The following is a 23658-nucleotide window of genomic DNA, read 5'->3' as shown; positions in this document are numbered from 1 at the left end:
AGCCCTGACCTGACGTCACAAATGCTAAACACAAAATAGCTGAAGCTCGAACAATTTCAAAGATGCGGCCGACTGCCTACTGCTTCATGTTACGGCCTGTGCATTGCAAATGGGATGCAGCTGAAATTAAAGTGTGTATAAAAGCAAATGTCTCAATATCTTTGGTAATATAGTGCACCTTAAAACTCTTGCAAACCACAAAGAGAGTAACGGCAAACGACATATCTATTGTTAAGTGGGTGTGCGAGTACTGATGCGAAGAAAGGAACAAAGAACAACGTAAGCTGGCAGCACGGAGTTGAACTGGGTCATCCAGTTATCTGAAGCAGAATGAAGATCTCGCCCTGTGATTAGAGTGTTTATTTGTGCGTGGCTTCATATGTGGCAGAGGGCTGCCCTGAGGCCAGACAGCCGCAGCAACTTCTGGAAAAACATAAAAGGACTGAGCTGAGAGTGGGCGATGTTGGGGGGGGGGATGCTCAACAGCTGCTGACTGCTCATGTTCTCACTCCTTCTCACCCAGATTTCTAATCTCTGTGTATCCCAAACTCCTTATTCCACGTTTTCTTGTGCACACACACGCATGCACACACACACACACACACACACACACACACACACACACACACACACCTTAACACAAACACACAGTGTTCCCCCCCAGCTCCCCTGTGCAGCAGGCAGCCTCATCAGTATTCAGCTAAAGCACCAAGAGTCAACCAGAGCTAGCAAACGCTACCCTGACAAGCAGAACAGCAAATACTTACACCCCCAAGGATTGCATTGCACACTCCCCCCAATCTCCTGCTTCGTTTTCTGTGTCTTTCTCCTTTCCTTCATTTTTTTTTCTCCCCCCAACCCCCTCTTACAGCTCTCTGCGCTTTCTTTCACCTTGCTTTACCTCGGCTCTCAGGTCTCTCTGACCTGCCTTTCCAAAAAGCCGATACGAGAGGCTGAGCGAAGGGGGCCGGGCCGCAACCTGCACAGAAGCTCCATTCAGGCTTTTACTGCCCTGTCTCTCCAAGAAAGTCACAGCAAGCTGCTATAACTCTCCTTGTTCGTCTACTCTCTTTCACCACGATCTTATGCAGAAGCCAAACCACCCATCTGTTAGTCGAGATGTACGCTTTGCATGCACGCAGCAACAAACGCCTCTGCCATGTGATAGCAAACTTAGCACAACAGGCAGTTCCTATAAAGAAACTCCTAAGTAATCATTTCTTTTGCTGTGACACGCTTCAAGGTAAACCCTGATCGATTGAATCAGTTGGCCTCATCGGTAAAATTTCAGACCGATAAAATATAAAGAAGACGGCTCAAGGCGCGGGGCTTCGCATCGTTTCACCGGAATAATTACACATTCAGTCATTATGCCGACAATCCAGAGAGGCCAGATATGTACGAGTGGAATTTTTATTTGTCTCCATTTTATTTATCTCATTGTTCTTAAAGCTTTTATGTGTTTCTTCCAAACCGTTTCAATGAGATCTATGAGAGATGATTAAATTGGGAAAAGCTTTTAATGCAAAGAAGGGAACACACTGAATAAAGAATTGCATTTTTTGAGAGAACCACATCTAAATGTTTCTTATTTTTAAAAAAAGACCTTGGACAATCACTTTGCCATACTGCAGCAGAAGTATCAAACTATGGGGGAAGGGAGGGGGGGGGGGGTAAAGTGAAGATCCAAAGAAAAAAGAAATTAAAACTTTCCAAGGACGTCTTACTGTTCAAGGAAAACAGGATGTATGTGAACTGTAGCATTTGTCGGTTTTAATGAGAGATGTCTTAACTAAATAACTGCTGTCTAATTATATTTATAGATCAAAATCTAAAACAATTAAAAACAGCCCCTACCTGAAGTAGGCCAAGTTAAGAAATGTTGTTAAGTGGGTGTGCGAGTACTGATGTGAAGAAATCAGTTTCTGAGTCCATCACTAACACCATTATGTAATAAATTCATTGTGGTTCCTTTAAATCTGATTGCTCCTTTCTTCTCTTTTCTCACATGAACCTTGCATGAACGTTTATCAAATATATGCTAAAGTAGCTCTCATTCCAACATGTTTCCTTTACTGTTGTTAAAACATAAATTAGGTATGAAATTTGTACAGATTAGAGTCTATTTAGCTGTTAAACATCTCAATACACTTCATCCGCTGCACGCAAATAGCTCAAATCTGCAGATCCTTGTCACCCCTCCCCTCTAAAAATTTTTTATAATTACTTTTTCTTAATACTTTAAACACTAAATACACTACAATATGCATTAATGCGCCCAGTGGAAATGAACATTGCACAGGGCGCCAAGCTAAAATCTACCGTCTTCCTTTTCTCCACTCTTGGGGGAACAGCCAATCAATACCAATGAAGGTCTTTCATTTTAGAGCTGCTGTTCAGTGTTGTTTAATGTTGCCACAACATGTTAGTGAAAATACATTTTCACTTAATGATGAAAGACCTAGAAATGTACCTGCTTCATCACAGATCATGAGAGCTCAGGATTATAAGAGTATCAGAGAACTAAGAGCAGCATTCAAATTATGGTTCACATTAGAATGTAATATATTCTTGGGAGGACAAGGATGTTCCCCTTCTCCAACTAACTACTGGGATTGTGGCAGGATTTGACTTTTTTTTATCAGTAGTTTCACTTAGTAGGAGTATAATTTGCTGATGTAAACACTCACACTGTCCCTGAGCAAAACAGACAAACAGGATTAAAAGCTCAAACAGGATGAATGAATCTGTGAACGTCCTGTCACTAAAGATACTGCTATGTGTTTTCTCATTTAACTTTCTCCCTATGCAGTCATTCTTGCTCCTTTCACCCTCTGATGTTTTTCCTCGGAGTCTGCAGGCTCTCTGCTGTAAATCAAAGAAATTGCTGTAATGGCCGTAAAGCCCAGAAAATAAACATAAACCTGAAAAAAAACGATTAGATTCAACCCGAAGACTTTATTTAGCTCTGGATCTGGACTGCATTTACTACACCGTGGCATATTTTTGAACAACACCTGTTTTTACATTTTAGTTCAGTTTTGTATTTTTAACCCGTTCTATGACTAGATTGCATCTACAAGACTTTTATCCATTTACTTTTTTCTCTCTGTGACCTTGTGTTTTTGCTCATGCATTGATATATTTTTATAGCTTTAGAACAATCTTTGTATTGCTCTGTCTGGGTTATGTTTTCTGACTCTAGTTTTTTGGTATTTATGTTACAGCAATATAAAGGACTCATGGTTGTTTTGCTATAAAGCAAAAAAAAAAAAAAAAAAAAAAAAACCTGAATATATGAGAAGAACATACTTAAACTCACAGGAAGTTGTAACTGGTAAAACAGGTAAATAAAAGCTTAAATTTGTCTATACCTCTTTATTGTTGCAGGATTACGTAATGGCGCCTTTTCCCCGGCGGTCATTACGTGAGAGTTCAGGGTAGATTACTCAAACCTGCATATTTCCACTCTCACATGCACAACTTTGTCTCAAATAGACGCACATCCTTTGTGACCTCTGGGTTTTAAACCATTTACAACTGTCCCCATTGCTTCAATTAAAAAAAAAAAGAAAAAGAAAAAAAAAGCACTACGTTGCCAAAAAGTATTGGGTCACGACTCCAAATGAATTAATTCGGTTGCTTGAGCTAGATAATAGAAAGGCTAATTGGAACAGCTCCTATTACATACCATACATTTATTTTTCGGTTCTCTGGTCCTCAAGACACACTGCCTGGCATGTTTTAGATGTTTTCCTGCATCAGCACACCAGATTTCAATTGACGTCTGATTAACAGGGGCTCACTGAACTGCAACCATCTGAATCAGGTGTGTTAAAACAGGGACACATCTAAAACATGCAGGGCAGTGTGTCTTCAGGACCAGGGTTGGGAAACGCTGCTCTATGGAAAAGATCCGGTGCCTGAATAAAAATAAATACCTGTAAATAAAACTATAGCTGGCAGATTCCTTTTTTTCTTTTTGGTTTGACGTATGGAAACCATGAAATCTGTCCTCCTTTCATCTCTTGCTTTTACCTGGAACATTTTAAAGAACATTTACATTGCAGGCCAGACAGTGGGTGGCAGAGGGGTTTGCTACTGCTTTATTTTCTGCACATAAGGAGGAAATCACACAAAGAGGCGACTGCTTCTGCAATGCCACCTATATTTACTAAACAAATGAGACAGTCGGTTCACTTACGTGGGTCTAAAACTTTTCCAAGCATGATGTAGACTGGTCATTTGGAAGACGACCAACAAGAGCAGTTCAACTCAATTCAGTTTATTTGCGTCGTCTCACATCTAATGACTGCTTTATATGAGCTGTACTGTGGGCAAAGTGATGAATTAACTGAGTGATTAACTGAATGGTCTAAGCAATTTTCCTTCTTTTTTTTCCAAACAGGAGTTTAAAAGTTCTCATTTCTGTGTACAAAAACAGAACAAGAAATTAAGTTGTAGGTACATTTTGTTTCATTTTTGTAAGAAATGTGAAGAAGCCCGAGTTCTTTTATGGCACTATCTGAAAACGCCTCGACTTGGATCCTTTGCTTTCGAGCCGCTACAGCAGACAGAGCACCTGTCTATCTTCATAGAGTCCATTAAGTAGATTTCTCAGCCAAAAATGTGTCTTTTTCAAATGGTCATGCTTTATGGTTGTGCTCCTGTGAGGAGCGTCCAAACCATTAGTTTATCATCTGCTGTTCGCACAGAACCAGCCAATGAGTGAAGCCGACCGCTACGGATGTATGAAATGACGGGCATGCATTCCTGCAGCCTGTTGTTACAGTAGGAAGGAGAGAGAAAGATTTGTTATTTTTGTTAAGTAAAGTGATAAAAACTAATTCAATAAAAATGATGTATTCACTAAGAGTTTTAATGTTAGTGACGTTACAGTCAGCTTAATCAGTCATGGCAGCTAGTCACAATCGTCCTAATAAAAATCACACCAAATGTGTACTTTGAATGAAAACAAGAGGGTCCAGCTCCAGTTTGATTACCACCCTTCAATTCATTCTAGGCAGAACTGCAATATTCACCTTCAGACTAATAGCACAAAGTCAAAATCTGTCCAATTAAAATGCAATTTCAAACAATCTGATTAAGGAAATCGCAAAATGCCAGTCTCAGTTGAAGAAAAACAGCTTTTTGCTTCAAAACTTGATTTTGTTTTAATCCCTCAGCATACAAGAACTGAACAACAGTGGAGAGGAACAAGTCCCTTCTGACAGGAAGTGATGTCGAGCAGAAACAAGATCATGATCAGGCTTGACCAGCGAGTCAAGGGGATGAGAGGATACGAAGGAAGCGCAACCACAGACCCAACCAGATGTGATGAATGTGTTCTGCACAATTTTTAGATCGAGCATCTCTGACCGCTGACCAGTTGTTTGTAAACTCAAAAAAATTGCATCTTTTTATAATGACTACTGCACCAAGTGCAACCACATCCAGTTGACACTTGTCAATATGGAAATTGTATATATAATTGAATAACTCAAAGTTAGCAATGTTCAGTATCAATAAGGTGAAGTAAGAATGAATTACACACAAAGACGTAAGAGGTGTTTCATAAATAATATAAAAAAAAACCTTTTCCATGACAGGTCCATACAGGTCTGCTGTTCAGTAGGCTATTAGAGAAAGCAAAACTTACCAGAGATAAAAGGAAGACTCAGTGAATAACAGCAAAGTTGCTCCGTTTTATCTTTTTGAGTTTTAAATCTCTGTCATTCATGAAATTTTATCCATGTTGGCATGTAAATGTTAGCAGCTTTGTGGAAATATTCAGATTCAGGTAAGGATCTACAATATCTAGAGAATACATACAGAAAGCTAACCTGGCTAACTGCTAACACAAGGTGCTAACAGAAGAACTGCATGTTACGCTAAAACCCTGCTTCTCAGTGGCTCCTCCTTCACACACAATGTTAACTCTGTTCCTTATAAAATTAAGAATTTACTGCAACTGTTATTCTCAATAAAAAAAAATAATTTAAAAAAACTGAATTTACCTAAAATTGGTATCAGGAGGTACCAAAACGAGATTAGCGCATCACAATTAGCTTCTATTAGGAAAAGTTGTTTTTTTTTGAAGAAGGAAAACTAAACTAATAAAAAAAATTGCACCAAAAGGTAAGTACATGAAATTGACGTACAGCCTTTTGTTCATTTTGTTTCAACCACATACAATGTGTTAACAGCACTCTGAAATTCATTCATTCCTACTAATAATAGACCAAGCTGGCTTTCTGCGGTATGACCTACATAGCCTCATTATCGCAGAGATAAATTGATGGTGTCATATTGTGTTACAAAATGAAAGGCTTTAGCCAGGCCTCCCAGTTGCTTATTGAAGCTATCCATTGTTATCCTATTTCCATGATATGTGATCTTAAGAGACGATGCACCAGGAGAAACGCGGAAGGCCATTTATGTGCTGCGCAATGTGGTTTCCAAAGCTAATAAAGGTGCGTCTGGTTTCCGAGAAGACGACGAACTGGACAAACGCAAGCTGCAGGTGTGTAATAATGGCAGCGATTACAAGAGTGGTTGTGGTGAAATAAATGCTGAAGAGCTACATGCGTGTGTATTGGTAAATGTACGGGGCTGTTTACCCTCTCAAGCGCACACATTTTTACGAAAACCAACCTGCAGCTGTGATCGTTTGGGTTCCCCTGAAGCGAGGCCGCAGCCCTCACCAGGCCCATCCGCGTGAAGGAGTGGTAATACGTGAGCAGCGTGTCCGACAGGCTGCCGACGCCATCTGGCTCGTCGTAAACATTCTCCCAGTACGAGTTCAGTCCCAGCGTCCCCTGGGGAAGCGGTCCAAACAGGTAGGCATCCAGCTGGTTCACTATCTCCTGGTTCACGCTGGCCTCAAACTTCCTGGCGAAGAAGGTGGGCCGCACCGTTTGCTGCAGAAACGCAGAGCGAGGCGGGAGGCGAGCAGAGGAGCGAAGCAGGGACAGAGGAGATAAAGAGAAGAAAAAAAAGAGGAGAAGATTATTAAACGGTGGTGTGCCAGGATGTGAGGGGAACGAAATGTGATGTGTGAGATATGTGTGGAAGTGATAGGTGGGCAGAGAAGAGAGAGAGAGAAAAAAAATGCTGATAAGAGGTTGAGTAGGGGGGCGGCTGAAGGCAGCAGACCGAAAACTGGGAAAATCGTCTTCTTAGAGATTTGTGAATGAATTAGAATCTGTATTAAATCAAAATTGCCCTCTATTTGGTCTCACTTTTCAATTTGCAAATACATTTGTGTTAAAGGCTCCCAATGGTAATGTGTCAGTATCGCCAAAATGGCTACAAGAAAAATTGGGAAAAAAGCTTGGGGTGTTTAATGTTTACACAACCTATATAGATATCTAAAAAATGAAAACTTAAGAAAATATTTACACTTTAAATCAAGAATTTATATTATCCCTTATCTCATTCAGCTTATTTAAACAGGTTTGTTTTGCTTTGATCAATGATTGCATCCGGTTCTTTCAATATTTACTTACAGTAGTTTAGTATAAGACTGTTTTGCATTTTCTAAAGCCAGTTATAATCTGTGTTTTGTATTTTTGTCCCATCAGTCTAACCTAAACTGAAATATAGAGGATATTTCAAAACCTAAGAGCTCTATAGCAAGTGCCACGCACGGTAGTGGTAGTGTCATACTGAGGGTCTATTTTACTGCCTGCCTGTGGCACTAATGTATTGCAGTCGAGCTGCTGCTTATCAAAGGCATATTTACTCAAATATTAGGAACAGTGTACGAATATATCGGAGCCTGGAGAGAATATCCACATACAAACATTTCAACCCTCACTACCCAGTTGACTTGAAATTCACCACAAAAACTGCAAGTCACACACAACATCGCTGCCTGATGTAGTAAATAAAAGAAAAACTTTCGGGATCAATTGTAATTTAAGAGAGGTAGGGAAGAAAAGAAAATCTCTTATTTTCCAGCTATCTTCATGTAAATTTGGGCAGAGTTGGAAAGTATGACTCAACAGAAACTTCCATCTAACATGCCCCCGTTTAATCTGTCTGAGTCTGGTCTTTGCCTCCGATTCATCCACATCGTTTTCCACTTCTTTGTTCACGTCACGTCGCTTATTCTGTGGTTGATGATGCATCATAAAATTTGCCTCCTCCACAGCTTGGCTTTGACACAAAGACATCTAACGTTAGTCCCAGACATCAAACTATTTATCTTGCAGTACCAAACACGTTGGTGTTACCTGCAAAAGAAAAAAAAAAAAAAAAAATGTAACCGATAAAAGAGGAGACCTAATGAGGTGGTTGCTCATTTTCTTGGAATTCAGTTGGTTTTTTTTTTCTCATGTAGCAGTAAGTGTGGGATGATGTACGGCAAGCCGGAGGTGTTAAATTAAACATAGATATGCTTCCAGAGTGAGGGGGGGCCTCCCTCTCACATTCTGTGGAGTCGATTGAAAGAACTGATTCGTTTATTTTGAAGCATGCTAAAGTACATCTTAGTATAAAAAAGTTCTTTATTTTAGCGATTCAGTACAAATTCATGTATTATACAAATTAAATACACAGAGTCTGACACATTGTAGGCGTTTGTTTCTGCTAATCTTTATGATTGTGGCTTACTGCTAATAAAAACCAAACTTCAATTTATCAACAAAAAAACAACAACAACTATATAATAAAAAAATAACATTACAAAAATGTTATATTTTGGCATTTTTCTGGCTTACACAATCTTGAAAAAATGGACTTGACAGTCGTCCATCACTCCTCGACACCCTTCACAACCAGGGCGAGTCAATAAAAGGTTGCTGCTAAAGAAACTCACTGCGTTTCTCGGGTATATTAGCGGCAAGTCATAAGATTAGAGTAGAAGAAAAGCGCGAGGTTGAAATTTCCTGCTTCCCGAAAATGCGATATTTACATTAGAATTGTTTTTAACACATGAACATACTGCTTCAAAGTATGTCTATGTGCACTAAACACTTGGTTGCGACTCATTTTGGCATAAATTACTACAGAACGCAGCACGCTGTCGAGGCAATCAGTCTGTTGTTCTGCTGAGGTGTTCAGGAAGCCCAGAGAGCTAGAAAAGCAGCTTTTAGCTCGTCTGTGTTTTCGGATCCGGTGACTCTCGTCTTCCTCTAAACAATAATTCATAATTTCTCTCCGAGGTTTAAATCAGGACAGTTTGCTGGCCAATCAGTCACAGTGCCACTAAGGAGGTATTCTCGATGGGAAATGAAATCAGCTTTTCCATACATCTTGAAAAGCAACAGGAGTGTTGCACCTTGGAAATAGTTAATTTAGATTACTATAATTTTTTTTAAGTTATGTATAAAACACTAAATTAATTTACATAATGTATTTTCTTTGCTTATTATAGACAGGCAGGTAGACAGATTTTATTGTAGACTATGCAATTTTATTGTTTAAAACATTATGTCCAGATATTTTTGTTCAGGCGCATAAGTTTTACAGAATTTGAGGTGTGCGCTATGTCACTGATGGCATCAAAAGTAGAAAAAGAAACTCTGCAATGTGACTGTCGTCATCTGTGCATCCATGAGGATAACATAACATTTCTGTGAAATATTTTTTTTTTTTTTAAGTTTTATGTAATATTTACATTTTCTGAAAAACTGAAATTGGATTTCCATTAGCTGTAAGTCATAAGCATTAAAGTTAACAAATAATAAACCATTAAAAATATAATACTCTGTGTAATTTTTTCCCACAGATAACAGGGAACAACCTGTAACTAAATAATAACAAAAAGGTCACACACTCTCTCAAGTTCCCCCAAGAGAATTGACTTTAAAATTACTTTATTTGAGACTTTTTCCTGTCTAAATTGTTACTTAATTGATATAAGATTGTTTGCAAGATATTTCTTGTTAGCATTGCTTAATCTCATGCGTTTTTCTCTACTGTGTTGGCCAGGATGTTGGTCCAGCTTGCGAGGGTTTTGAATGCGGTTCATGAATAAATGAACATCATTACTAAAATAATTTATAAGAGGATCAGTTAGTCCTCTCACAGGGCTGCTTTGTTTCCAGGGTCAGACCTCACTGACACCACGTCGAATGCCAAGCGGACCCCGCAGCAGCGCCAAGGAGCTCAGGGCAACGTTTTGGCACCGGTCTGCCAGAGACCGAAGCGAGACAACCAGGTTTGGCGAAGGGAGCGTGGAGGTCAGTGTGATGGCTGGTATTTGGAGAGCACTGCACATGAAGTGACTCACCACATGAAGGATATGAGTAAAAATGAAGCTAAGCCAAGGCAGACTGCGTATTTGTTCTTTTCTGTTTTAAGAGCCGCCTGAAAGTCAAATAGTGAAACAAAGTTACTTTATTTGTGATAAGCTGGCCAAAACCCCCCGTCTCTCTCTCTCTCTCCCAATACCAAAGGCAAACAGGACCTAATAACAGCTGCTGCTGCTTTTCTCTCCTCTATCAGGGTCATCCTAATGGAGATGTGATTTTGCACATATTGACAGTGAATGCTGTGGGACGCCGAGCGTGAGAGGACCGGTTCGTTTTATTACGATTGACTGCTGTTGATTTTCTACTAAATGCTGCACTCATGCATTAAAAGGAGACATTTATTTATGTTGATTTTAGTTTTTAAAACCGTCCCTCAGGAGTATGTCTGGTGTATGTGTTGGTAATTATTTGTGCGACCTTTGTTTTACCAAAATAACCTTTCTGAACATTTGTAGTTTAGGAGAAGAGCAAAAGAAATAGTGGAATCCTTTTGCTCAACATCAGCATTAAGATAGAAAAAAAAATGCTTTTAGTAACATTGTTGTGAAGTTTGTCCCAATTAGATTAATTATGCTATTGCTTGTTTGTTACACTTGAGTGTTTCAGATCATTAAGACATAGTTTGATTAGAGAAACAAAGGCTGAGTAAATATAGAAAGCAATTTTCAAAATTAACTTAAAAAAGTTACTAACCAACCAACCTAAAGTCAAAAAGCAACTGCCTCTTCATCCTGATGAGTAAATGATGAAGAGTTTTTTTTGTGTATCACTGTGAAAGAATTTTGTCTCCGTTCTTCCTTGCAGAATTACTTTTATGTAGGGCTGTTTTCAATCAATCGATTTTATTGATTGATCAAATTTTCTGTCTTTTAAATATGTAATTTTTTGAAAATCTGGATGTTTTTTTGTACCAATGCACTTGTTTTGTTTCCGTAGTTCAGACTGATGTTAGCCAGCCCCAACAACTTGTATGACGACCATGTTTTACAGCTTAAAGAAGGAATGATTGAAATAAAAGCCAGTTTTTTAAATATATTTTTCTCATTGTATTATTTTTTTTTCACAGAAAACAGTGAAGAAAAAATTTATTAAAATCGGAAATTGCATATGGCATTAAAACAAAATCTGAGGTTTACTATCGATAAAGAAAGCCCAGGCTCAGTTTTACGTCAGATATAACTGGACACAGAACTGTCAGAAAGTTTCACTGATGTCTCGTCATGCCAAATAATATTTTACAAAAGCTGTTGGAGATCATCAAGATGTTTTCTAATAGATGTGCAATTTTGAGTTATTTTTGATCAGGTATGGTTTTTTGCCTTGAAACTCTCCTATGGAGGTCATTGTTGCCAATAATCTGTTCCCTGTTCAGTTATAAACGCTGACCTCAACTGAGGCAATTGAGACCTGCTGTGCTTTAAATGTTGCTCATTCAGGTTAAGTTCAACCAAGTTTGTCTGATGTCAAAATTTGTTTTATCTATCTACAAAAAAAAACTGAAGTTTTTTGAACATCTTTTCTTTACACTATTTTTTAATGTTTTTTTTAACAAATAATGATCCTACAAAACTGATATTATCAGGAAGAAGGAAAAAAGTGCACCTGTCACCAAGACGCCATTTATTATAAATTTTAACTTCAAGTGTTGCTGCTGATCAATCAGAACAGGAGGGTGTGTTGTGTTTACCTGGAAGCGGTGAAAGTCTGAAGGCTTGAAGTCATTGGGCGAGCATCCACACCAGTCCACAATGTGCTTGTACTGACACTTGCAGCCCAGTTTACGGTTCCAGTTGGTGATGCGCAGGTTGTTGTCCACCATGCTCTCGCAGTGGGCGCTGTTCTCCAGCACGGTGTGGAAGAACGACTGGGAGACGGGGAGCAAAAACAGGCGGCGAGATAAGGAGGGGAAAAATAAAAGAGATGGAAAATTAGAAAAACTGTGTGTCTGTTGTTTTTCCCCACATAATCCACTTGACAAGAGGAAATAAGATTGGGAGCAGGGAAAAAATAGATTTACTACAGCTCTTGATAAACATTCAATTTCTCTCCAGAGATTTATGTTGTTTCTCCCCCCCCCCCAACCTGAGTTAATGGCTGATAGGTTAGGATCTTAAGTCTTCCCCTCACTCTCCGACTCTCGGTGTCCGCCTTTGAGTCATCTCACATTAACAAAAGGAGAACAGTGTGACTGTTGTTTGTTAAATGATGCGGTGCAAATACAAAGCAGGGCTTGCAAGTTAGAGAGTAAAAAAAAAAAAAAAAAAGATGGGACCTTGTGTGTGTTCGTGTGCTGGCCTGTGTTACCTCAGCAGGCAGCAGCGTGTACGCGTAGAATCGCTTCATGTTGGTGACCAGATCGTCCTTGGAGTTGATCACATATTCCACAAACACGCGGTTGAGGAGGAACCAGTCAGAGCCGCCGTCCACAGAGATGCCTTCTGGGATTTTTCGGTCGCCCAGCCTCCACATGTGAGTGTCGCACTCGTAGAAGAGACGATCCAGACCCTGCTTACGGATGAACCTGACAGAGACAAAGAGGACGGTCTGGTCACATAGCTGACTACTGTACAAAAATCTTACCAATCCTAAAGGCTCCGTTCTCACAGAAGGCAAATGCGACCCAAATCTGCGGCTTTCCCCAAAATATGACCTATATCCAGCTTTTGCAATGCTGTCTGAACGGACCAATCTTTTCACACCCCAAAAAGATCCAAAGTGTGCCACATCCATGTGTGCTACTGATTCGTATCCGGTTGTTTTCAAAGCGTCTGTTGCCTTAACCGTCATGCCGCATTTTATCTGACTTGTATGTCATCGATGTGAGATGTGTCATAATTCGGCACCAGACGAAGCCACATGTGGAAAGTCGGGATGTAAACGATGTCTGAAAATTACGATTGTGAACTTATGAAAGAAGTGCGTCGCATAAGCACATCATCACATCATCACATCACAATCGGACCGCTGCTGGGTCTGACTACACATCCAAACAGATTCCTCTACAGAAGTTGCAGTCAATGTTCCTCAAAAAGCCATCGCTGTTAGTGACGCTTTCTTATTAGCTTTCTTTGTGTCGTTATGATTTTGTGACATTGTTGGCTATGAACTTCAAAATCGATCGATAAACTCCTCCATCCATTATGACGTCTGTATGACATCAATGTTCTTCATCTGAGCATGTGGATCACTTTGGGGACGTGAACCGTTCACACAGAAATCTCATTTTGTTCGAGTTTAATTAGTAGTATAAATAAAAAAGCCAAAAAATAAGATCAGAATTGAGCATCAAGAACTTCTATGTGGATTTTATTCTCTATTTCCTAATGATTATCTTTACTACATAATACACCTTTGAGGCAACATTTCCATCCTCGTTCCAAACCCGATATGAAACCTTATTCCCACGTCTATTTCAGAGACACTCCTCTCTTTAAAGATGCAAAAAAAAATAAAAATAAATGTGAGCAAACAGCACAAAAAATGCACATAGAAATACTGCACAGAGAGCTGGGCAGCCACAACTTCTCACTAAACATTTCACTGCACCCGCTGCAGTAACAGTGACAGCCTACAGACACAGCAGGTGGTGTTACTCCTGCGAACAGATCAAGTGTTGGATGCGGGGAGTCAAATTTAGGTCAGGCAGGTCAGACTGCTCCCTCTGCCATCTGAATGGCAATGTGTTGAACTGGTGGCGCACGCTCAGACATTAATCTTTCTAGTAAAGAGGTTAGAGGCGATTAATGCGATCGTTGAGATGTTTGATTTAATTAGTCGCGTGCACACACGTTTTAATAAACAAGAAGCTCTTCTGTCGGAGAGGATCACGTGATCAGACACAGCGGCCGCAATCACGAAAAGGTACCGCTGAGTCACACTGACTCATGCGTGCTTGCGGGACATTTTGCTCCCTCTGCTTCGGGTCTTTCTGCCCACGGTGCTGAGCGATGACTGGCCCGGCCACGAGGGCGCGACCGGGCAGAGAGCGGGGTGGCGTCAGCGCCGAGCGGCGCTCTGGCAGCAACCTCGCCTCACCAAGAAGGTTAATTAATGGAGCCCACAGATGGGAAGCTAATTGTGTTATGATTCAGTGTCCACGTTGTGTTGGCACATGAGTTGCAAGTGTGGGAGCGAGTGGGGGGAAAAGAGACAGAGGGAAGGAGACAGAAGGCTGCTGGAAGTGAGGCTACAAAGGAAGATTCAGAAGGTACATCTTACCTTGCATTGTCCCGGCCATGGGACTTAATGAAATTCAGGTCTCTGTACTTGGACAGGAACGCCACCAGCTGGTTATTGTTCCTGAAATAAAAAAAGAGAATGACTTACTCTTGACTGGGAACATATGGTGACCGCTGTATAGTGGAGGGAAATTGATTCTCCAGCACAAATTATAGGTTTAATGACTTTTTGGAGGACAGTTGCGCAAATGGGTTCATCTGGTTGTAAAAGACGCCTTAATATATATAAATTATGCTGCGTTTATAATTAGGAAATGCCTGAGAACAACACACAGAGAGCAAAGTGTAACAAACGGAGAGTTGAGACTGAGAACTCAAGATGTTTTGTGAGACTTTGGCATGTCTGTCCGAGTTTTAAGTCGGCTCTGTAAGTGCCGGAACGTCCACTGCACCGAAGAGAGAAAACGATGCTGTAGGCTAGAAATAAATGAGAAGTTTACAAACATTTATCAGTGGCACAGAGCCATTAATCGTTGGCCTTTAATAATATATTCACTCCCTCAAAGCTCTAAACAAGTGTGTTATGGTTTGTGGATTGGTAGGACGAAGATGCGTGTGCCCGAGGTAGGCTGAATCGTATTAACAGTGATTTATAGAGGAAAAAATGTGGTACACTGTGGGCACAATCATGTAAATGTGTGTTTCTCTACCTGGAACTCAGGGATCACTGTCTGCCTGTTTTAGGTGTTTCCCTGCTGTCAAATACCCGACTTTAATAAACGGCTGATTGACAGAACGCTAAGGAAGCAATGCGACCAAATGAAGCCGATGTACTGGAGCCGAGATGCACCTACAACATGAGATGTGACACAGACTGTAAACCGTGACTGGATTGTTACTGATAAACACAAGGACACAACTTACGACAAAAGACCCCCATACACATACCTGAGCCTGTATAATTTTGACTCAGTTAATGAAAATCCACAAAAGAAATACTTTCTGCTCCCAGTTTTTTTTGCTGTATAATTGTTTGAATCTGGGCAAAGAATGAATTACAGTAAGCATTTATCAGGGACCACCTTGACTGATTAAGTTATCCAGGTGAGAGAAGGGAGTAATAATGCTGTTTTTCAAAACTCCTCGGAGAAAAAAAAAACAGGCCCTGCTACTTCTGTTTCACAGCATCTTGGAAATGTGAGTGATGGGGTCCTTCATGGGTCCTTGTGTTTAAGCTCATATTGCCGCTTTAAAACAGGGCGAAAGAGATGATGTATGTACTGCCATCGTTCATAAATTCGTCTTAACCCGGTGTCAGGCAGATCGGATGTGTCTTCTGAGGGATAAATTCATTAAAAAGAATGACTAAGGACGGAAATCCTTTTAAAATTCAAATCTGGCACGCCGTAGCCCCGCGCGGCGTTGCTGCTAAAGGAGAATTGACCAGCCGCGTGCTCCTAATATCCGAGCGTCGGCACAGTTAAACAACGGAACAATAGACATTTCCTTTCTAACTTTAAATCCATTCCCAGCTTCCTTTTCACATTAAAGTTTACAACCCTCCACATCACTGCAATATAAACTCATTTGGAGTTACAGCTGGCTTCTGTGAGTGTTTGTAATGCCACAAAACCAAACTTATAAATCTCCTGTCTTAAGTGAGCACAGAAATATTCCCCCTTATGTCGACAACAACAGCTTTTTAAATTCCAAACTGCACATACATCAAGCAAAGCACTCGACTGGCAGGATTGGCGCAAACACATTCCTAAGCAGAAAAAGGGAATGGGGGGGAAGACTTGACATTTTACACAGGAATATTTGAGGGTTTTAAAGGGGATCACAGAAGGACTTCAAGTCACACATACCAATCAATTAAAGATGTTGCCTGTGCTACTCCTCCACTTCCTTCAAGCTGTTAAAAGCTATTTAGGGTTACACAAAAGACCGTGTCACAATCCGCTATTTTGATCAATGACTCCACGCTGCTCTGGAGCTGCGGAGGGGTCTGCTTCCACCAACACATCGGGCCAGACAGGCTAAAAGCTTTGCTCTGCAGGCCTCTGCCCCAGTCAATGGCTCCAACATCTCATCTGCGCCGGAGCCTTTCACGACGGCCGGGATTGTCTTTCTGAAAAAGAGCAGTGAGGCTCAAGGATCAGTGGGGGGAGAGACAAGTGCATATTAATGTCATTTTCCCCTGAAGGAGCAATTTCACAGCCTGGGGGGTTTATCTTAGGAGGTCTTGAGCCATAAAGCCTAACGGATGATGTGCTGCACAGACCTCCGTCTCCGTCCCCCCCCACCACCACCACCACCACCACCCCCGCTCCAAAGACTCCTGCACACGCTGTCTGTCTGCTGGTATGAACACTGGCAGTGCAGCGTACAGTCCTTGCGCACAGACACACAATGCCTTCAGGCAGGAGGGCAGACACACACACACACACACACACATGCAGACAGAAGCAGGGGAATTCATGTCAAGCTCCAGATTTGCCACCTGAGTGGTCACCCTGTCCACTGGGTGCAGTTTGCTAACTGTCAGCCCTGTGGCCGCCCTGTCTCGCAGTGCTGTTCACACACAGAGACGCACTCGTACCTCGGAAAGCCTTGTACAGGTCTTCGTAGTGCTTAACTTTTCAAATGTTGATTCATTACAACCACAAACTGGAATGTATTTACCAGGATTGTTGTTTTTTCTTTTGTTGGGTTTTGTTTTTGCCACAGCCCAGCAGGACGTAGAAAGGAATGGACGCTCGGATTTTCAAAACCTTTTACGAATAAAAATATGGAGAGCTGAGTGAATGCCTAAAATGATTCACTTAGCTTTAGTGAATCATTTTAGGTAGTTTTATGAACAATCTTTTACTGTAAATCTTTTGAGGTTTGTCTCTATCGGAGATATTTTTCTGTTAAGATAATTTTTTTAAGGCTTGCCAGAGCTTCTCAACTTTTAGGTCTGCACTTTGACTAGGTCCCTTGTGACACCTGGACATTTTTATCAGCCACTTAGAAGTTTGTCGTTCTTCCCTGTTCCAGCAAAAGAAAACACTCCCCAAGCATGATGCTTCCACTACCATGTTTCATTGTGGTGGACTGTTGGTATGACAGCAACAGGACTATCCAAAGAACCAAATGAGAATGTAATATTATTTACAGGGATATATAAACGTGACCTGAAACCTTTTAGACTTCCGTTTGACATCTGTACAACCCCTGCGACGCAGCACAGTCTCACCCTTTCTGGTGCCTTTTCTGTGCTGTTGCCTTTCTCTCACGTAGAGCAACATGCTCAGTAACTCGCTGCTTCCTCTGGTCACCAGGCTGGGCAGCTTCTTGTCATAGTGCCCCAAATGAACAGCTGCCGTAACAACATGATGCCATTCGGGGAACGTGGTCTACTTTTAAAAGTGCATTGTCAAAGTGAAAAAAATAAAATAAAATAAATAAACTGTGAAATCGTCTGACGCTTCCTGCACAATTGAGTTGAGTCTTCTGGGCTTTCCGGTGCCACAACTTCCTTAGTTACCTGCCAGATGTTTTGTATGTAGGTCAAAGAGCAGCTTCTACTTCATGCTTTGTATCCCCTCCGTTGATTGTGACAACACACAAATAAGAGTTATGACTTTCGGTCTACAATGACTTTGCATCTTGTCACAGAGCAAAATATGACAGAGGGTCATATTTTGGAAAGTCTATGATTGTACCATACGCTTTCTACATTCAGAGCATGGGAACGTTCTCCCTGATATCTTCTCTAACAAGCCGCTGAGTTTAAGCCAGAGACATTAGACTCTGTCTACTAATGCTAGGTATTCCCTTTTTTATGGCTTTTCATAATTGTACTACTTCTTGCAGATCCAGGACATCAAATTCGAACAAAATAGAGGTGACAAAACGTGATTGTATCTGCTGAGAAGAGAATCGTAACGACGAGGCACATGTTTTTCCAACAGGATCTACAATCACTTCACTTTGATAGAATGAGTCATGTTTATTTTCCAAATCAAGAATGGCATCCACAAGACTGAAGCTCCACATTTTATTACCCCACATGAATACCGTGTGATGCAGACGAGTCAATCATTGCCCCACAAAGCTGTGACTTCAAAAAAAAGCAGCGGTAAAGTCTATAAAAGGTTGTTTTTTTTTTTAAAGGAGCCGGCAGAGATAAAAGCTGGGAAAGAGGCCTGCGCTCGCTGGCAAAGAGGGCGTGTAACTCATCCTCCACCCTGACTGGACCCACACAGACACTAATGCAAACATGCATGCCATATCTCCCCGGTGGACACGCAGCAGCCTCTCAACGAGAGGCTCTGGGATTGCCTTTGAGAGCCATCCATGCGGCAGAACAGACATTATCAGGGAATTAGCGGGGAAATAATGCTTGTCTCCAGTCCCACTGATAACAACAATAACAGTCAGGCAGTCCAGGGCCGAGGGGAGCCCCCCGCATTCCAGACTGCAACAACGCACGGCATTCACACCGGGCGACAACGTTTAGGGACAAAAATGATTGTATTTGTAGGACGCAGCAGCTCAAGCTGGACAGCTTAAGTTTATGAGATGAACTTATTGGGTGGATAGTGACGGCTCAGGAGGCGGAGTTTTCAGTTTTCTTTTGATGGTTGCTACAAATTTTTCCAGACGCAAAATTCTACATTTCTTTGTTGGTTAATTTAACAAATCACTATGTGTATGGACGCATAAATGTCCCACAATTCATTCATACTCTCATAATAAAAGATTCAAGGCATGCTGCATTCTGCAAAGACTTACATTTAAACTACCCAAATATAGTTTACGCTGTTTGAAATATAAAGTGATACAAAATTGCCCCTCCCCCACGTGTTGCTATTGGTTGCAGGCCTATGGAAGGCCTCTACACTGTTCAATCTCCTGAAAAAAAAAAGACAAAATTATCTCTTTGGAAATTTTTCAAACACAGAAGCCCAGAGGAGCACCGACCATCACTTGTATTGGTTAGAAAACCAGGAGCAGCATTTTTTAAGAGTAGAGTAGTGCCGGCTCTCTACTTATAAAAAAACCACAGCAGAGGGCAAGATTCAACAATCAGGTAATATAAGGCAGTAGTATTCGTGTTACTTTATGAAGAGCTGCAAAATCTTTTAATAATCTCAACAACAAGCATTTAACATTTCTTCTTTTTACCCATTTTTTGCTATTTTTGCTATTTGCACAATTACAGCTGTAGAGCTTGTAATGCCAAGTTCTTTTTTTGCAGCAGAACATATAATCACTGCTTTTCATGTTTTAAATAGAAGCAATTTGGTAATGTTGAACTTTTTTGTGATATTACTGTGAAATTGCGGTATTCTTACTTATGGTTATCACACTGGCCTTTGACTATCACAGCACAAACAGACATGCTAAAAAAGGCACATAATTGTTTTTTTTTTTAGGCTGCAAAATCATGAGCGACTCACGAAACGTGTCTTCAGGGAGAAAATAAACCATCGATGCTCAGTGTAATTGCATTTTATAAATCCATCAATGTTCTTTTGTTTGGTGTCTTTAATTATTCAGCTAAATATTAGTCTAGCTAAGAACTGTAATGTAGTAGCTTTGATGGTCCTTGAAGAAGCTCTCTATCCGCTGATGTTTTTGAGAGAGTGAGTACAAAATAATAATGTAAAGCTGCTTATTACACGGAGAAAATATGATTTTTCCCCCCCCTCAGATTCCCTCCTGAAGATAGGGAGACGGGGTTGTCAACTGGAAAAAAGGCTGAATGGGTGTCAGCTTGTTGCTTGAGGGCACTTGAGCAGCAATGGGCTCACTCTCACTTAGGCTTGAACCCAGACCTGGCACTTACAGGGAAAAAAAAAAAAAAAAAAAGATCTGCAAGTTCAACTCAATAAAAACACGCACTTTGCAGACTTGGTTAAAGACATGCCATGGCTGCACATGCACTTCCTAAGCTAAGATACAAGAGTGCAATTTCCATATTTTCATATTGCACGGATCCAAATCGTGCCGTTTCCTCTCATTCCCCTCCTCTAACCGCCTATTCGTTCTCCCTTTCCTGTCATTTCTGCCTCTCTGCTCCTTCTTTCGCTCCATCAATCGTTTCGTTTCCCAGAAGACGGGGCTTAAAAACCTCCACTGTCAGCCGTTTTCCCTAACACCAACACTCTCCACATGCAAATGATAGAAAATAATAATAATAAAAAAAGAAAAAAAAACAGCACACTCACAAATATGTTTAATCAGACGGCCTAACAAGCGTTTAGAGAGAATAAATCTGCACAACTTTGCACAAACAGGGGCTGAGAGCAGGACTAAGATGGCAGCATACAATTTGTGCAAACAGTATTGATGCAGAGATACAAAAGCAAAGCATGCCATTGATTAGGCCAAAACAGATGAGACTGAACCAGCCTGTCATCCGAATCCACATGTGCGCCAGCATCTTCGCTCCAGCTGCAGAGACATCGCGGCTTTTCACCCGGTGGCCATTACAGCTTGTCTAAATTCAACTGGTGGACATCTGGCTGTGCTGAGGAGATAACTCTCTCCTTAATAGGGGGATTTTAATTGGCTGCCGTGGAGCTACATCAAAAACCCAGCAGACCCTCAAGTCCCAGAAGGACTGTAAACTCACACCAGTGATGAAAATTTCTCCTCCAAAAGGCTATTTCCATGACTTCATGTCTCGCCTGTGTAGACTTTGCAGCAGTTAATTACACTTTACAGCTTCCTAAGTGGGATGTTTTTGAGTTGGAGGGATGACTCTCGGACGGCGAGGTGCACAACAGACCTGGAAAGTCAATGGGTATTGACCTTAGGCAATTAAACCGCAGTAAGTTAAACATGTAAACTGTTCAATGTGGTGAGAACTAGAAGGCAGATGCTTGGATAAAAATAAAAAAAAGGGTATGTATGAACAGTGTTTAAGAAAGCAGAGGTGCTACATCATCGATCTGTTTGGTTTGACTGTATTTAAAGCTCACAGTTAACGACAGAAGCATAGACTGGAGAGTATTGGATTACTTGTACATTGACTCAGAGTGGGATAGCACTGTGGTGACAGGATGCTTTTAAGGAAAATCCTTTTCTACATTACACTGCAATATCGCCACGCTGTCGTCATGTCTTTCTGTTAAAGACGCCAACATTGCTTACTGCAGAATAGTATTCTATAACAAAAATATTGCTCTTGTTATTTTTAAAGGTGGCTTTGATCAATAGTTCACTGGGACATTGTTTTTTTTTTCTTTTTAGAGATTTTTAGTCCAGTACCTGGCTATTTCAGATACTTGTAAATCTGGTAAATTCAGTCAAATGACTCATACATAAACACTGTTATAGTACGTAGCCAATACTATAACAGTGATCACCAAAGGTGGTTGTCATAACCCCACAAGGTGTAGCAAACCAACAAGAATTGTGTTTTAATTTCCACATCAAAATAAAAGAAAAACAAAAAATATATAGTTTTAGAAGCTAATTCTTAAAAGAAATGAAAGACAGCATTCACAAATGAATAAAAACAATATTTTGGTAGTCGATGTCCATGTCTTGTTGTTATATCTGCTTCTACTGACTTAACATATTTTATACTCATTTGACAGATGTAAAGTAATTTCTTGTTTTATAGTTGAATGGAAACTGAACGGTTCGGCTCTAGAACGTTCTACTCTATTTTTCCTAAGCGCTGCTGACTATAGTCTCTTCTTGCTTAGCTATGCTAGCTGCTCTGACTGGACTAGTGAGAAAGTAGGACCCCAAAGCATCTGCTCCTAATATAAATAATAATCCATTGCATAAGAAAGTCAGCAAAAACATCTTGAATGCTGTTTTTGAAATGTTCTGCTTAAGACAAATGCTTTTAAAGAAATAAGAACTAACATCTAAAAATTCTGATCCACAGAACAGCAAGGGAAGATTACTTATCTTTATGGAGCCCTGCATATCTTTATTTCAGAAATTTCCCTCCAGGCTTTTACTGTAACGTGATGGTCCTCTGTTACCTGATAGGGTAGTCGGCAGCGCTGAGATTGATGAAAAAATCCCAGCTCCAGTCCCTCATGGCCAGCAGGTCAGCCATGCTGCGCAGATACATGGTCAGCAAACTGGCTCCCCCCCAGATGGTGGCCATGCGCCAGGGCGTCACCCTCACGTTGGGATACTGGGAAGCGAGGGCCTGCACCTGCCTGTGCAGGTAGTTGGAGCGCTGAAAGAGAGAGAGAGAAAGAGAGGAACCAAACTGTGTTTTGGAGACGCGTGGCTCCTGTTTTGGACCGTGTTCCAGGTTCTGTGCGGCTCACCTGGTCGACGTGAATGTAGTAGAAGTGAGAGGTGTGGAAGATGGCTTTGAAGAGACGCTGGAACTGGCGAGAGGCTCGTCCGTGAATCACCAGAACAAAAACTATTCTCACTGGTTTCAGTGGAAAGCTCTCCACAGAGTCTTCATCCCACTGGATGTTCACGTTGGCTTTACCTTCACAGGTCGACAGACAGCAGAGAGTTTTGTATTATTTGTGGGAAATTATTAAATCAAACCAGTACAAATAGAATAGGGAGAGTAAATGTAAAGAATAGGTTATAGTCATTTTTTTAGGGTCAGCTAGAGGAATTAGGCCAAAGAGCCTTGTTTTTGTCCGATCCTTTTTATCTGTTTTGGGCAATTTTACCTATTTTTATCAGGCATAATTGAAAGTTAATGTTTGAGACTGCAAGGATAAATGATTTCAGGCTGTTTCTAGACAGAATATGTATTTTAATATGACAGGTAAAAGCCAAAGGCAACACTGAGATAGTAGTGCACTCTTGGTACATAATAATGTCAAAGAAGCTAAAGGAAAAGAAGAAAAATAAGCATAGAAATGTTATGGATCTATCTATCTATCTATCTATCTATCTATCTATCTATCTATCTATCTATCTATCTATCTATCTATCTATCTATCTATCTATCTATCTATCTATCNTATCTATCTATCTATCTATCTATCTATCTATCTATCTATCTATCTATCTATCTATCTATCTATCTATCTATCTATCTATCTATCTATCTATCTATTGAATTTGCACACAGTTATGATTCATATAGGTTTTTATTGTTGCGTGTATCTTAAGAAAAAGAGGATCCAACACTGGTCCGCACTCCGTTTAACAAGGGGAAAAAAACAACCACTCCAGACTGGATGCTAAATGAGACGCTAACACCCAAATTTGTCACATTTACAAAA

The 23658-nt window shown here is 40.6% G+C and overlaps 1 protein-coding gene and 1 long non-coding RNA gene across 2 annotated transcripts in view; one reads left to right on the top strand and one right to left on the bottom strand.

Annotated features, from left to right (window-relative positions):
* LOC103464839 (xylosyltransferase 1) overlaps nt 1-23658 on the bottom strand; it is a 108421-nt gene that overhangs the window by 18703 nt on the left and 66060 nt on the right. The window contains exons 3-8 of the mRNA XM_008409210.2: nt 22732-22904; nt 22435-22637; nt 14478-14558; nt 12564-12780; nt 11947-12123; nt 6655-6920 (exon numbers count right to left, since the gene is read on the bottom strand). Of these exons, the coding sequence (XP_008407432.1) occupies nt 6655-6920; nt 11947-12123; nt 12564-12780; nt 14478-14558; nt 22435-22637; nt 22732-22904 (1117 nt within the window). The remainder of the gene's footprint in view (nt 1-6654; nt 6921-11946; nt 12124-12563; nt 12781-14477; nt 14559-22434; nt 22638-22731; nt 22905-23658) is intronic.
* On the top strand, nt 6751-11278 carry LOC103464831 (uncharacterized). Its single transcript, XR_533715.1, has 3 exons — nt 6751-6839; nt 10053-10187; nt 10453-11278. It is a non-coding gene; the product is annotated as an uncharacterized LOC103464831 (long non-coding RNA).

The sequence above is a fragment of the Poecilia reticulata genome, linkage group LG1, assembly GCF_000633615.1.
Source record: "Poecilia reticulata strain Guanapo linkage group LG1, Guppy_female_1.0+MT, whole genome shotgun sequence".
NCBI lineage: Eukaryota > Metazoa > Chordata > Actinopteri > Cyprinodontiformes > Poeciliidae > Poecilia > Poecilia reticulata.
Note: the sequence above shows the minus strand (reverse complement) of the source record. Positions and strands in the feature narration are given on the sequence as shown.